The sequence below is a fragment of the Anolis sagrei genome, chromosome 2, assembly GCF_037176765.1.
Source record: "Anolis sagrei isolate rAnoSag1 chromosome 2, rAnoSag1.mat, whole genome shotgun sequence".
Taxonomy (NCBI): domain Eukaryota; kingdom Metazoa; phylum Chordata; class Lepidosauria; order Squamata; family Dactyloidae; genus Anolis; species Anolis sagrei.
Window position 1 is genome coordinate 257,388,965 of NC_090022.1, and position 17,379 is coordinate 257,406,343.

The 17,379-nt window shown below is 37.4% G+C and overlaps 1 protein-coding gene across 18 annotated transcripts in view; it reads left to right on the forward strand.

Annotated features, from left to right (window-relative positions):
- The window catches only part of MEF2C (myocyte enhancer factor 2C), a 215,427-nt gene that overhangs the window by 170,464 nt on the left and 27,584 nt on the right, over positions 1 to 17,379 (forward strand). For all 18 annotated transcript variants that reach the window (XM_067464548.1, XM_060761767.2, XM_060761761.2 and 15 more), the window contains 2 exons: positions 5,498 to 5,684; positions 7,832 to 7,879. In XM_067464548.1, the coding sequence (XP_067320649.1) occupies positions 5,498 to 5,684; positions 7,832 to 7,879 (235 nt within the window). The remainder of the gene's footprint in view (positions 1 to 5,497; positions 5,685 to 7,831; positions 7,880 to 17,379) is intronic.

Below are 17,379 nucleotides of genomic sequence, written 5' to 3' on the forward strand. Positions count from 1 at the left end.
CCATGATTCTCATTATATTTGGAATAGCTGTGGACATTCAGAAACAATGCCAACAAAGAGATACAAGTGAACTCACTAAATTTGAACTGTCCTATAGAAGATATAAGCAATTTTTTCAGCCAATCAAAGGCAGATTTAGAGAAGGATCATAGTGTGTAGTGTGTACTCACACCTCTCTTTCATATCTGTGAAAATAATGTTCCTCTTTTTTGAAGTAAAGAATACATTTTTTAAAAAAGCTTTGGAAATATGTTTATCTCTTTTTTAAGGATGCACTGGCCTCACAAACAATGTAAAATAAAACATATAAAGCACAAATTTTGTGATTTTATTATTGAAAGCAGAAATTTAAAGGTACTAGAAGCAACTCAACCTATTTTCTCCCAATTGCTGTAAAATTACAAACCAAAATGAAAATCTTCAGTGTTGTTGTTGTTGTTTTTTTATGGGCCGTAATGTTTTGTTTATCTCCCTACGGAAGAACTCCAAAGATTTGAGATCACTGAGAAAAGGCCTTTCTTAGTACCCATGACCAGAATAATCATGCTGACAACAATTTTTACATTTGAGCAGACTCTTCAGACATGCAGATCCCAATCCATTTGGGACTTTTAGGGGCCCCCAATCACAACTTTATATAGAACTTGAATATGGGCAAACAGGCAGAAAAACTAGTATAGAACAGGTTTAATATGATCTAAATTGTAATGCAATCCCTCACAGCTATTCTAGTTGCCACATTTCATACAGGTTCACATTTCCAAGCATGGGACGGAGGGTTTGTACCATTCCAGAAACCTACAAAATATATTTTTGGGAAGAAATCATAAATGTGTGCATACACAAAAGGCATTGCTGATTCTCATAGTAGCTTAAACTATTTTAAGAATAACACTTATACTCCAATCAGATACAGTGTGGTGGGGATGGCACTTATAGATAATTGTCCAATTGTCCATTGGTTACTTTAATGTCCTGCTTTTTATGCAGTGTGCTCATTACTACACATAGGACCTTCCTTTGTCCTTTCCAACAACCCTGTGAGGTAGGTCAGGCTGAAAGAGAGTTCTAGTACCTCACATGCTACAAACCCAGGAATCCACAGGCTGCAACTGTGGCAGTTTGAGTAGAATCAGAATATTATAGTGATGTTGTCTGAAGGGTCATTAGATCCAATTTGCAGGTTGGATTTCTGGAATGCTTGCTACTGCTTATATTCCAGTTACATTTGTCAACCAAACCACCTGCTGCATTCCTACAGAAGTCTTGTGCATTTTACCATTGTCATGTGATATGGTAGCTGACTTCAGGAACAGCATTTTTCAGTTGCAGCATCATAAAGTTAATATGTAAATTGGTTTAAATTTTCAAGACATCAAATCTATCCAGATATGACACAGAGAATGCACATACTACAAAGAGGGACTGATTTAAGTGACCTCCAAGTGGTGAGACTTTAAGGAAATAGTTTGCCATAGAATTTTCTTCAAAGCAGATGTTGTCCACAGGCCAAGTTCTGTTGGAAGGGAAGACATTTGTAAACTAAAAATGCCTTCAGCTGTCAAACCACTGATAACCCACAACTGCCTATAACCCCTGGGTTAACTATCTGTAACCCCTGTTGACCTCTGATCTCCTGGTAGCACCTGGTAAAGAAAGAGGGCATTTATTAGTTTGGTCCCTGTGAAAAGCATGTGGAAACTGTTTCCTAAAGAAACAGCCTTGTCAATGATCAAAGTATTATCAGTAGGCAATTTGGATTGTATCTTGTAGTGGCCCCTCTCTCAACTTCATATCATAGGATTCACACATAAAGGGTATTCCCTGGAGTTTCAGCTGTAGAAATTGCTTCTTTGAGAAGCAGAGACTCAAAAGATCAGCGACAGCAATTTCCCACTTGCTGGTATAATGATGGCTCTTCTTCCGATCCATGTACAGCAGGGGTAGTGACTGCCATGGATTTGAGGGGCAATTTTTGATCCTGGGATCATTTGGGGCCACTCAGACTTTTAAAATTGAGTTCACAAAAAATCAGAAGTGGCAGGAAATTTACTTCTGTTTTTTGGGGAAAAAAGTTCATTGTTATATTCTAAAATTTTAAATAAATGTCTAATAAGTGGCTTCTGCCACTTATTTAAAATATGAGCTTGTCAGTTACTGAGGCCTCATAAAATCATAGAATCATTGAGTTGGAAGAGACCTCATGAGCTATCCAGTCCAAATCCCTGCAAAAAGCAGGAATTGCATTCAAAGCACCCCTGATATATGCCTCCTGGTAAGATAGCTCAATTTTTTGCCAGAAAAAGGACAGGCTGGAGGAGCCAAGGATCACAAATACAACCTTGGGAACAACATACAGCTCCATCAACCTCACTTAGCCCATACTTAATGTCACTTTGAGCAACCTACAACATTATTAGCAACAACTTATTTTCCCAGTACCATAATGAGTAATAATACATTATTTCCCAAAACCTTAGTACCTAAGATAGGGAAGGCAGGACTCCAGAGTCATAGAAGTATAGAGTTGGAAGGGGTGTCATGGGCCATTGAGTTCAACTCCCTGCTTAGTGCAGGATCTCCAGCAAAAGCATCACCAACAGGAGCTGTCCCACCTCTTTTTGATGATTTTCCGAGGAGATCTCACACTTTTATAGGCAATTGGTCCTGATTAAGTGGAACAATACAATGGTATTGTTTCATTCTCTCAATTGGTCCTGAAGATTAAGTGGGACAATACTGTGTTATTGTTTCACTCTCTTTTCATACTTCTGAAAACTAGGTTTTTACCAGCTTTTATTCATTCAACATATTCTTAGATATATACTTCAAAACAGTTCATAAACTCAATTTATGTGAGAGTGCAACACATGATGCTAATCATCAATGTTATTCCAAATGTGCTATCAGAACAATCCTACAGTATCCATGCTTCTGTTGGTCACCTTGCTGATAAGTAATTTCAGCATGTCCAGGTGCACTTTAAATTACCATAGAAATCTCCAACATGAGTTTGATCATTACAAGAATAAATTTCTATATCTAGAAATAGATGGATGGATAGATAGATAGTAGACCTGTGTGATCAATGAAAAAAAGTTCCAATACTCATTACAAAATTAGAGGGGGAGGAATCGTTTTTAAAGTGTTTCCAATTGGACGGGGTCTATATTATAATGATAACAAGTTAACTACTTTTTGTTACTTTTCATTAAGTAATTAATTGTGCCAATTGGGAAACTTCAGGACTCCATTTTCTCTCATTGTTACAGCTATTGGCATGAAGCTTGCTACAATTATAGAACACATTTACCACTGTTAGCCCATCAAGTGTCAGAATGTTTAACTTATCTACAAATTTTGGGGGAATTTTCAAAGTTTTTTGAAACAAAATTGTTTTTTAAAAAACTGCAAGAGCTGTCTTCTTGAATTTTCTATACAATGACACAGGATAACAGGGGATCATTCCCACCAAGTTTTAGAAGTATTCATACATCTACTGATTTTTGTGATTTTTTAAAAAAGTATTGACAAAATGTTTGTTTTTTTTAAACCACAGCAGCTATCTCATTGAGTGTCTCTCATATAAACCAATAGAACTTCAATTTAGGGATTTCTTTCCAGCCCAGGATTAATTTATTTACTTGTACTGAAGTATCAGTCAGTCCTCCTCTTTGCAGATTCAACAATTTTTTGAACTCTGGGTGCTGCTAGGAGGGACAAATCTCTCCCCTATCCTAATTGGAGCTTTCTGATGCTGACCAGAATTCTGGGAAATGTACTTTAGGACAGGGCCTTTTGAATTCCCTGCCATAGGGCTCCTCGCCTTCCAAACCTACATTTCCCAGAATTCTGTGCTCTCTTAGTCTCTTTCCCAGCTCACTCAGCGTTTCCCGTTCTGCTGCTTTCCTTTCCTCATGGTGAGGCCATTAATGGCAGCCTTTTTGGCTTTGCCTCACTTGCGCTAAAAATGAAACTGACTTTGATAGGTTTCTGAGCACTATAGAACTCAAATGAAAAAATATTGGGTGAGTTTTGATTCTTAAGTTTTTGCATGGGTGCCCCCCCCCCCAATGCAAGGGGGGGTGTTTCTTAATATCTGTTTGTATATACAAAACTTATGAATTAGATACAACTTACTAAGTAAAAATTGTGCACACTCCTAATAGTTAGATAAATAGATGTGTGTGGCTATGATAAATGTGCAATATTATTTCCAACTCAGCTAAAAAGCAAACATGTCTTTATTTGTACAATGATTCAAATAATCAAAGTTCAGAGTGTGTCTTGTACACTTGCATTTTGCTAAGAGTAACATATTTTTATAAGTAGGGAATCTGCCATCCAGAGTTGATTAGTTGCTTCCACTGCTGAGTGGTAAGCCAACATTTATGTGAACCCCAGTGATTCAGTGGATGTACCTTATTTGAAATCAGCAATTGTGTTTAGCCCCCTATATTTCAAATTGTATATATTTGCAATGGATGTCAACTTTTGGCCAAAGATATGATAACACTACAGAGGACTCTGCCATGATCCTTTCCTTCCAGGGAAAAACACAGCTAGAAACATATAGGTTGTCTCCTCATACAGTGCCTATATCGCAGGAAACATTGTAATTTTCATGCTCATTGCATTTGGGTACAGCTGTTTGGCAAGGAGATATTTGTTGAACTCTCCCTCCACTCACGAAACCACTAATATGATTACTCAACTATTCTTGAGATTCCCAACAACTTGCACCAGTTTTAGGAGTGCCAATAGGACTGCGGTGGATATAGTAATCCAGTACCCAGCAGTGTATTACTAGAGTAACTTTGGGATCAAACCAATATTTTCTACTTTTTCATGTGACTGTGGTTTTATATGGGAAAAAAACATTTTATGTTAACATTGGTTCTGATATCTTCATGAAAAATGATGGATGAAAATATATTTGTGGGTGGAGAAAGAAGGCACACAGTTCTTTTTCCTCAGGATGATTATCATCTTGTGCTTCCAAGGGTTTTTCAGTAGAAATTTTAAAAACCCTTCTTTTGTATTTTCCCCTACTGCCTAATATATCTCTTAGTAGTAAAGTCACCATAAACAAGTGTCTCTGATCTGCACTGTGAAGTTGCAAGTAAGCAATTATGAGTTTTACAAATAGAAGAAAGCTGAAATAAAGATTAACAAATCAGAGCTATATGTGAAAGAGAAAGTGAGGCAAGAACCCTCAATATTTTCCTCAAAAGGAAATGGACTAGTTTTGACATGTTTCAGGAGAGAAGGAATATTAACTCATGATCCTCATAGCCAAAATTCTGCTAATAATGTTGGTCCATGTTTTTCAAACAGGAGGTACACAATATTTGAACTCTATGTAGAACAACTGTGGTTGCTGTGAGTTTTCTAGGCTGTATGGCCATGTACCAGAAGAACAACTGTGTTTCAAGACTGTTGTGCCTCTGTACTATTCTTGTCTTTTGTCTTTCTCCCACCCATGTCCCTACTACAGGCTGTTCCACCACCTAACTTTGAGATGCCAGTTTCTATACCAGTGTCCAATCACAACAGCTTGGTATACAGCAATCCAGTAAGCTCATTGGGTAACCCCAACCTTTTGCCTCTGGCCCACCCTTCCATACAGCGGAATAGCATGTCTCCTGGTGTGACACACCGGCCACCAAGTGCTGGTAACGCAGGTAGGTATTTTTCACTTAAACAGCCACACGTGGGTTTCCTTGCTAAAGTTGGAAATAGTTAGACACCCATATGTTCCTATCTCTTTCTAGCATATTGATTGGTCATCACTTTTGACAGCAAACACTATTAGGTGTGATCCTATTTTAGAATTGGTAGTTCAAAAAGAACTGAAGATATTTTCTAGAAAGTTATACATACTCGGGCTTCCAGATGAGAGCTTTTGTCACACAATCATGCTGCCTTATTCATGGTGAAAGGACAAGTTCAAAAAGTCTTTGTGTTTTAATTATAACTCTCCAGTGTTTTATATGTGAAAAACCTGGGAAGGTAGTTGGAAGTACAGTCAAAGGAAGATTAGTTTGCTGGCAAAATAGGTCATTGGAACATGAAGTTAAATGGTTGGCCATAGCCTTTGTGATAATGTGTTACAGGCACTAGAATCTGATGGTGTATTTTTCCATCTCAAGCTTGGATTTTCTCACCTTATAAGCCAGGTGTTGCCTTCTACCAAAGTGTGGGATTACTTCTAATAAGGATAAATAGAGATTATGATCCTAGATTCTCTCTGCATGAAGGACAACCAGCCTTACACAAGCTGAAATCAAAAAAGTTGAATAAGGTCTTCTCAAGCATAAAGAAGATGTTAAAAAGGAAAGCCACTGATTTGGGTATAGATAATGATAGGAAGGATGCTACACAAAAATATATTGAAAGTCACCATGAGAAGTGTTTTCAATATGATGCTATAGCATTTATGCAGCAAAGGAGTAAAACGTTATGGTTTTTATTTTCTTCTGATGTTATTCACTTCAATGTTGCATTCTAAGTCTTGATTTTTGTGATGTTTTGCACAACCCAGTATATAAGAAATGTCCCAGGGAGCAACACCTAGCTCATCATTGAGGAGGAACAATTGTAGAGACTGCACAGCTCAAATCACACGATAGCATAGTAACCGGTTGTAAAGCAGTTGATATTTCTACTTTAATGAGATTTAAATTGACAGCAAACTCTAAGGCTTGTGCAATGCAGTATTGTGAAAGGCATGAATGATCTGGCAGGGCTGGTCCAATGCATTTTGCTGCCTTATGTGAAATAGGAAAATGGCACTTCCCCAACTCATCCATGTTGAAGTCCATAGTACTCAAGGCCAGATTTTGCTTCAGGATATAGAAAATTCATCAACTGGTTCTCTCCATCCATGGCAGTAAAAATACAGTAATAACACATTAAATAATAAGAATTTGCTCCAACATGAAGTGACTGTCTAGCTATACAAAGAGGCTAGCTCTATAACTCTAGGGCTTATGTCATATTTTGGGGGGGGGGGGAAACTATTCTATTCCAGCTGCTCCCATGTGAATGCCTGAGTGACAATATCCTGATATGTGCATGAGTGTGTGTGCATGCACACACACATATTGCTGTCTTACAAACTGATTTCAAAACTTGAAGGAATTTGGCAATACCTTAGATGCCATTTGGGAGTACTAGAAGTGGAAGGGCCTTAATATTGGAGTTTGAGGAAACTACAACCTATAGAATTACATCTAGAAAACATCCATATTAGGACATTGTATCATAGCAAAACTGTAGGTAGAGAACAAGTATGGTGTGCTGGAGTGGATAGGACTCCAGGAGACCAAATCCACACTGGCCCATGGAAATTTACTAGGCAACCCTGGGCAAGTCACACTCTCAACCTCAGAGAAAAGCAATAGCAAACCCCATCTGAACAAGTCTTGCTGAGGATTGGCTCAATGTATGGTTGCTATAAAGCGACATGAAAACCTACAGAAGGAATAATACTTTCAGTAGATGTGCCCTCCTGCTTCTTCTAGGAGTGGCTGTGTCTGCTTTCGTGAGCAATTTTATACAGTCACTTCTCATTCAGTCAATATGGTCCAGAGCTTTTACCCACTGAAGCCACTAAATAATGATGGCATAAGCAGTAGGAATTGGGTTGGGTGGTACATTGACATAAATCAGCATGCCTCACACAGCCTGATCTTTATAAGAACTCAGGTAGAACAGGGCTTGCAGGGCTTTGAGGAATAGGCTATAATTTCTGTTTGACCTTTGTGGTTTCTTTCAGCTCCTCTCTCAATTTGCCTATTTTATAAACATTTTATTTGTCTTCTCCTAGGTGGCCTGATGGGTGGGGACCTCACAACCGGTGCAGGCACCAGTGCAGGTAAACAGAAGAATGTTTTATATCCTCTTTTGAAAGGGTTACAGACTCCACAACAGAGTGTTAACATGAGGCCAGTCTTAAAATAACTCTCTAGAATATCATTAGGAGCAGCCGGATGAGGTTAACCCTAGGTGCTTTGCAAATCATGCTCACAAGTACCTTTCCCAATATTAAACTTCCCAATGTCCCTACATTAAGATCTCCTTTTTAAAAGGGGGATAGAAAAAGGAGCATGCAGTCATGGAGACTCTGCTAGGAAGAATTCTCACTGAATGGAGCCAAGTCAAAGAGCCCTTTGACAATCCTCTGACAGAAATGACTGTATGGAGAAATGCCATGGGAATGGTATAAGGAGACTTGCAGAAATCCCTAGAAGTGCTTTAGGAATTTGTGGCAAGTTACTCTGTTTCTTCTTTCATTATTTCCACATCACATTTGAACAGGAGCCATGGACATTCATGGCTTTACTGATAAAAACAACATTCTTGTGCAAAGTGAGGTCCAAAGGATGTAGATTTTAGTTAATTATTAAGATCATCAAGTGCAGAATACCTACATTTGTGTATTCATTGTATTAATCACTACCCATGACTGAGTTTTCAAAAGGACTGCCTAAGGGTCTGGTGATGTCACATTGATTTTGCAATGCTAAAACATCTGTCAAAAAATAAAAACTCTCTTGTTGCATCATGTGAGTTAATTATGTTATGTGTAACATATTTATTACTACACTCACATAATAGATAATAGGGAATACATGATCCTGGATGCTAGCATTTCCCATTACCATAAAATCTAAACTAAGAAATACCACAGTTCTGGAATTCTGGTTAACCAAATTATAATACAGTCAGTTGACCTTTTATAATACAGAAATATAAAAGTGCCCAAGTAATAGGGTTGGAATGGAACTCGTTAGGCCTACAAATGAGTGTCCTCTACTGGTTTGTTATGATATAGCAGTCCTTTCCCATTTCTCAAGGATAATTTTGGGAGGGAAAAACTTTTACGAATTGAATTAGTGGCTTCCCAAAATGCAGAGTTTGCATAAAAATTGCTAGTTGTTTGGGTTTTTTTACTAGTAGCACTAGAAAATGCAAGAAAAAACTTTTTATAATGTAAAATGTTTGGGTAAATTTAGTAAAATATAAAATCTTAGATGGGTTCTTCATATGTAAAAAAGGGAAGGTTATAAAGCGCATGAACTAATAAAAGTGTTATTGTGTCAAGAATCCTAGTTCCACTTCTGGCAAATTGGAATATAGACCTTACTGCAGATGGTACATTCTTTATGTCTTAAATTTGAAGCAGCAAGAAGACTCATTTGCTGTAGGGCAGAAAGGAAGATGAGAGGTCATAAGGAGGTTGAAATGTCTGCCACAGTGACATCATTCAACAATGGTTCTATTTTAGAGCGTCTTCCTTCTCCCTCTTTTGAATATCAGAAGTTCTTTGTTTATCCTTTTTTCATGAAGAACAGAGACCCATGTGTATTTCTTCACTGCCAACTTAGAAACCAATATGATGATCCTATGGTTCAATTTGCCAGGGTGTACGGTTTTTGACAAATTAGAAGCTGTGCATTTGCGTTTTCCTGTTGAACCTAAAAATAGCCCAAGTTGCCACAAAAGAAGGATACTTTTTCTGAGTTTTTCTACAATAATTAGAAGATGAAGCTACTTCTGATGGCTAACATAAGGGTGTCTGTTTCTATGTTACTTTAGGAAACTGCAGTGTAATAAAAAGATAGGAAATGGAAAAAAACTCCTTGGGTTAGATATGTTTTCAAAACTGCGCTGTTTGGTTGGTTTGGATTATTTGGAATAATAATCCTGAAATCATCCACAATTTTACCTTGGGAGTTTTCCCAAGAACATAAATAGAACTTGGGAAAGTTGGCTACTTTTTATTATCCTACGGAATTAAAATACCAGTAGTGGTATTTTTAAGTAAAACCAAGGTTATCTCAGGTTTGCTAAAAGTAAATTTGTTCAATGCTATGCTCTGGTTGGACAGTATGACCATGTGACAGTCACCATTGCCAACAACACGAGAGCGAACTTCCTATTTAATAGTGTTTTGGAGCTATAAATACAGCCATGGGTTTGGCAACTTTCTTTCAAACCAGAAGCCTCTGATTGAAAGGAAGGAATTGGAACTCCTTGACCTTAAGCCAACATGTTTTAAAACAATCTTATATTTACATCCCTCATCTTGCCACCCACCTGACGGAGGGGAAACAGCTGACACATAAGATATGAGCGGTTATTTTCTATGAAGCACACACACACACACACACTGGAAGTGAACATAATCTTTTTAAAATTTGGGCAGCAGGACAAAAAGCAAATATCAAAAAACAAATTTCTTCAATAATGTTTTGAACTCTAGCCATGATCTGGCCTATAATTTTGTTAATAGCTGAACATTAGTACTGAAACCCAGGGAGAAGGTTAACATATCAGATGAACAACATACTTTGTGAACACTCTGCCACAAGGAGGGCTTCAGAGACCTTTGGTTTGCAAATACCTTTTAATCTCTAAAGAGGCAATCTTGATCCCATTAAAGTCATTTGCACAGCCCCACTGAGTTCATTGAATTGAAAATGCATTAATTTCCACTAACTCTAAAGGAACACCGCATTTTGCAGGCTATATAGTGAAAGATATTTAGGCTAAATGCCATTTATGTCCAAATGGTGCATAATTGTTTTCACTTATGTTATTTGCAGAATTATTCCTCTCCCACTGCCCAACTTTTGCACTAGTATGCATTTTAAAATCACTATCTTGAAATGCATTGACTATTCATAATGTTAAAATAAATAAAGTTTGTCTTTCATTTTGTGAGCTGCCTTCCTTATACTGAGCTGGACATTTGGTCAATCCAGTGCAATAATGTCTGTTCTGATTCAGCAGTAGCTCTCCTCAGTTTTAGAGCAATATGAGTGCTGGGATTTCATTAAATTGACATAATTGGCTTAGAAGCTTTTATGATGATACAGGTCTCATGCAACCGAATCCTAGTTGTATTTATTTGAATGTAAGTTGCCATGAAATCAGTGGATCTTACATCCAGCTACGTGAGAACAGAACTGTAACCTTCAGTTTTGGCTTTAGTATTCCAGTACAACAGTTGTATAGGAAGAATCACCCATGTTGATCCATATTTTTTGCTACCTAAGGCAAAATGGTGGTGTTTCCATATACAAAATAACCTGGACTGGCAGCTGAATCAAGATAGAATGGGTAAGAAGCTATTACCCAGCATTTGATACTTTGATCTCCTTAGTAGGAAGGCCAGCATCACACAAGTATTAGCAGTGATTCTTATATATTACACATTTGTGCTGACCATGTTTTGCTTTGTTCCCAATCTGGAGGCAGAAAGAAAAGTGGAAAAGAGGCATAATGGAAATGGAATTTGTACCTGATTCTCTCACTACAGAAAGAAATTTCCTGACAACATGAGGGAGATTTGGTTGTTAGGAGGTTACTATTCTCTTGTGCTGTTGTAACCCTCTTTCTGGTACACTTTATATATTGTGTGCTACATATCTCCCCTCCTAAAATTGTTTTACTAAACATCTCATAATATCTAGCAATATCTAGAGACTAAACTAGGAACTCCATGTGATGGAGAATACTATAAGGCTTACCTTACCTTAATTTAACTTGAAAGACAAAAATGGGAGTAGCCTCAATCCAATACTTATTTTCTCCATATAATAATTGTGGCAAAGGACTCCTCAGTGCTCTTCCTTTAAAAGACTATTTCTTGGGAACTGGGATTTCTATTCACATGTTTTCTGATTCAGTCTTTGAAATCACCAAGTAGGCCTGGGAAAGATTTCTATCTGTAAACTTGGAGAACTTCTGCCAGTCTGTAAACAGCATTGCAGTAGATAGAACAACAGTCTGAGTTAGAAGGGGGAGACATAAAGCTGGAACTGAACTTTAAAAGGAAGAACTAGAGTCATGGAGGCAAGTAGGGATGTATGTGATAAAACAGAACATTACTGAAGGAATGGAAGCAACCTGTTAGACATGTGAGATTTTTCCTGTTTAGAAAAACCTAGTGAACACTTATGGTGCTGCTCTACAGAGAAACATCAATATTTAAAGAAATGTTTGTACACACACACACATACATGCAGTAGGCTATCTACTTTTAGGGCTAAATGTGCCCCAAAATGGAAAAAATGCAAATAAAAAGCACAATTTTTTCCTGAAAAAATATATCTCTTAGAATATATAGGTCCTCCATCATCCCTCATGGTCAACTTCCATCAGAAATTGACCACAGAATCATGCTGAAGGAGTTACACATGCCTAGAGAAGTGTTCTCTTTGGAATCTCTATGTCCTCCATTTTTATTATATGGACAGCTTCTGGTGAAGTGGATGATAGAGTCATGCTGGATGCCCTAGAAATCCCTAAAGAGAACATATGGATCAAAACCACAAATAACCAAATCTGCAAAAATGTAAACACTCAAATATGGAGACCTGACTCTACATACAAAATAGTATGATAAAGGAGAATGTGTCTGAGTGCCAGAGATTAGGTGCTCTTAAAGCTTGTATACTTACACATCCCACAGCTCCCCAGACTCTAGTATACAGGCTTTATAAAAAGCAAAGCATTTTCCCAGTAACCGAAATTTGTGATCTCAGTACTGAGAGGATGCCATATCACTACAGCACTGCTTCTTTGTGTAAAAGGGACACATCCAGATGTCAAATATGTGTAACTAGTAGTGGGTGCAATCACATAAAGAAGGCTTTGAATGAAAATAACCCAGGGCACATATTTAAATTATTTCCTTTAAATTAATAAGCCAGGTCTTTAAATAAGGGCGCACGTATTAAATACCCCTTACAAACCAGGTCTTGGCTGTTGTTCTTAAAAATCAATCACCTTCTTGGGGTTGTGGAATCAAAGGAGAGAGCAGGAGGTGCTTGGCAGCAGCAGATGTAATCTATAAGAAGTTCATATTGGAATTTAACTTTAACATGACAATGTTTGTCAGAGTAGGCAACCTTGGACACTGCTCCTCTCAAGGAAATTATATCTTGTTAGCATTATGCTACTCATTTTGCAGTTTTTGGTCACACATTGGCTATGTATCAATGCAGTCTACATTCTGCTATTATTTCAAACCAAATAGAAATGTAGGTAATAGCTATTTATAATTAATGGGTCTCTGGGCCGGAAGAATTCTGGGCATGTTTTCAAAATAATATAACCAAAGGAATGGTTTGCAAAGAAAAAAAGAAGGCAGCATGCCCAAATATGCCTATACCAAACAAGCAAAGTATGAAGCAATCAGTAGTGAAACTTTGAGCAGATCCTAAAATAACAGAAAGCACCCAAAACGCATAAACAGCAGTGGTATGTATACCTAATTCCCTTTTGTACCTTGGCAAATGCCAGACTAAGCAAACATCTACTCTTTTTTAAAAACAAATCAGATCAGCAGATAGCCAAACATTATTTCTACTTTTTTATTTCAATGGCACCTTAGGTGTTGTAAAGAAACGGTTTATTTTTGTTTATTTCTTCTGAATGGCATTCTCTCATTGAAGACTAAAAACTGAAAACCTGATTAGAGTAGACCCATTTAAGGCATAGAATTTACAAAAGTACTAATTTTGCTAAGTTGTTCATTTGAGCCTCTTTTAGAACCTCATCAGATGCAGCCCCCTCCCCCCAATTTCTACACACTTTAAAAACAATGTAAAGATGGGGTCTCATGGAGCCCATTATATGACGCAAGACTACTTCTGGTGATTTCCTGTGGGACTCCGTCTTTAAACTGCTTTTAAAGTGTGTAAATATGTCAGTTTTGGAGTCAGTGAGCAATTGTCTTCAGAGCTCCCAGTTCACACAGAAAATGGCTAAAGGCATTATTTTAACGTGGAATGGGAACTGTCAGATTCCCCCGTGTTAGACTGTTGTAGTGACATGAAAATATAGGTGTTCTTGTGGGTGGTCTCAAAATGTGCCTCATGCACCTTTTCTTGCCTTTAATCCTTTTGCATGAAACTTTACAGTAATTTTTTAAAAATAATTTATTTTTCTGAAATTTCACATTTTTGATATATTTTTGATTTATTTTGATTTATCATCTAGATCTTGTTTCACACATTACAGAAAGCAAAACTATATGGTACTGTTCCATTACAGTTGGGAGTTGAGGGAGGAAAATAATTTTCCTCATTTTCCCTGGTTATTCCCTCACTCCCTCCCCCTCCCCCCCCCCCCCCCGATATCATATCATGGCAGTAACATGGGTGGGGGGAATAACAGGAAAAGAGAGAGAAATTGTTTTACTCCCTCACCCTCACCCCCCCCCCCCATAAAATGGACTGTCCTCTGCCTAGCACCCCCTTTTAGCCTCTGCCTGGATAATGGAATGATACCATCTATTTCTGCCACTCCAGTTCTACCTGTTAGCTTTCGCATTCCAAGCATTTGCAAACTCATCTTAATTGCATTGTTACATTATGAATGCATCTCTTACATCAGTGCTGCTCAGTGTTATGGCCTGTGGACCAAGACCAGTCTTTAAGCTGTTGCCTGCAAATCCATAGTGAATTCCCAGAGGGAAAACAGCTTTAATCAATGTGCCTAAATGGTGCTGCTCTTAGCCCCACATCTGATAGGTTAAAAAACACAGTCCTAAATAACTTATGATGCTATCGTAATAGTGTTTAAGAATGTGGTTGTAAGTTTTGAATACAGTTTTATTGTAAACAATGGTTTATATATAAAAAATAAGCCATTAAGGGATGACATGCCTAATATCTGGATATGGAGATATCAGCCATTCATATACTGTTGAAGGCTTTCATGGCCGGAATCACTGGGTTGCTGTAAGTTTTTCAGGTTGTACGACCATGTTCCAGAAGCATTGTCTCCTGTTCCAGAAGGAGAGAATGCTTCTGGAACATGGTCATACAGCCTGAAAAACTTACAGCAACTCATTCATATACTGATTAATATAACAAAGTCTAAACCTTTACTATGTGCAAGTAAAAGGATGCATTTACATCCTTACAGTTATTAGTAGCTCCTGTTTGGGGGGAACTTGGCCATTGACATCTTTCATAGAGTTGTTTGCCTTCACATCATTCTCTTTTTTAAAGTGTTCCAGGTCTTTTCTCATCTCTAATTTACAATGTCTCAATATTTATCTTTGTACAATGATGGATTGAAAGAGTAAAATCATTGAGCCAATAATGAGAATCCCTTTTATTAAATGAGTCATAGAAGCTGCAAGTCTTTCCAAGGTGGGTTTTAAAGAAGGGGATGACTGACTCTCTCCCCCAACCTCTTAAATAACAAGCAATTATGTATATTCTTCTAGGAAGCCCACACTCAAAAAATAACATTTGAATCACTGCAGTCGACCCTCTCCTTGTACTGATGGTTGGGATGACTGCAGTGTTTTTTTTTCCTGCATGTGACAATCTTTCCTTTTATTCCAAAAAAGTATAAGAAAGCATTGCAAATCAGCAAACATCTGGATTTCATGCAAACCCTTGAGTACTGAAAAAGAGAATTGATGGTTCTTGGATTTTGGAATGCAGCTGTGTGTTTGCTCCAGGATTTTTAAAAAATAAGCCATATATTTAACTCTTTGGAGAAAGAAATCCACATTTGGTCTCAAAACCAACTAGAATGAATATAATAGCACAATGTATAAAAGTTGTGCAGAGCTAAGTAATGGTACGAGGATATTCTGGATTCCAGAGTATCATCTGACCCTTGTTAAGTTTGAGTTGGCTGCAACCTGTCACTGATTTCTTTCTTTTTAAAAGTAATGTGCCAAGCTCTGGTTGTGGCAATGTGGTGTTGAGGCAGTCCTTCTCCTCTTGATTTTTAGCTCATTTACTGCACTGTAAAGTAATAGAGGTGTGGAAAATTAATTTGCTGGGATGATCGACTGCTTCAGCCTCTCCCGTATCAAATTAACGCCTCCAAATTTGATTATCTTTCACCAAGAAACGTTTAAACAGGTAACAATTAATAAAGTTGCCTTTAGTTCATTCCACTCCTGTTGCCTGGTCTCTTTATTCTTCTGGTTTGTCAGTAAACACACATTCCCTTTACACTAGTTGGCTTCCATGAGATTTATGAAAAAACATAGCCACTTCATGTTTCTTAAAACTTGCACTAAGAGGAAAAGTAATGGCATGCCCTATTTTGATTCTATTTCCAACTGATCAGATGTATTTATTTGTTTACGATATTTCTACCCCGCCTTTTTCGAACCTGAAGGTTACTCAAGGCAGCTTACAGCCAGGCAACCATTCAATGCCTTAACAATATACAAATTAAAACCACATTTAAAACAGAATTATAAAATACATACAGTAAGACCTTTAAAAAACATATAAAACCAATACCTTCATTGTTAGCCTCATTGTCCAAAGTCATCATCTGAGCCAGTCCAATATTGAATTTCACAATTATCTATGTATTTCAAAACTATCGATCTCTATATAACTAAAATAGCCAATGAGAAGTTAATTGATTAGTCCACTGACCATGTCAACAATAAAAGACAAAAACAAGAAAATACACAAAAAGACACTAATCACTGTCCTAAAACTCCTGTAATAGTGAACATACATTAAAACACAATTAAAACTTGATTAAGTTAATAGTTAAAGATAATTAAAAATATAATCATTAAAGTGCCAAGGTATCTATCTCTCTATATATGTATGATTCCAGGGTTGTTGTTGTTTTGTTTTTTTACTTGTAAAGTAAATCCGGTGTGTGAGAGAGATCCTGTATCAGCATTGCCATTCAAAGGAAGACATTTGACATTATCAGCAGACCTCTCCTAACATTTTGAGGGAGGATTGAAAGTTTGGGAAAGGGGGTAATTTTAAGTGAGAAAGATATAATCTGCTGTAGCCTTCATTTGATTAATCTGCAGAGTTTAGAAGAGTAACTTCCAGAACTCATAGTTATTATTGGCTATATTGGCTATGGAGTTCTGGGAGTTGTAACTCCGTGCCATGAATCAGCTTTTCAAGCTTCCCTGAGTTTGTTAGAACTTTCAGTCCCAGATTTCTTAGAACCCAGACCAAATGATTCAGAGTCATCTGACAAAGCTGAGCTTCTTTATTTGTTTGGTCTTGTCATGTTGACCTTTTTTATTTGTCCCTGAAGAAACATGAACGTGGAGTTTGGCAATTCTTTTCAACATCACAGTTCTAATGAAAACTGCATTTTGTTTCCCTCTGAGATGGGCCACCAAGCAACAGCCAAAATAATGTTTAGCAAAAGGGACAGAGAATTTGACACTTAACAAGCAGGGAAGGAGGTAACATAATCCTAACATTGAAATCAGAACTGGGAGAAGTTAATTATTTTAACCCCAGCCAACAGAATCTCCAACCAAGATGGTCAATGGCGATGCCAGCTGAAGGATTCTAGGTATTTTAGCCAAAGGAGTAACTTTTCCAAATGATCACTGAA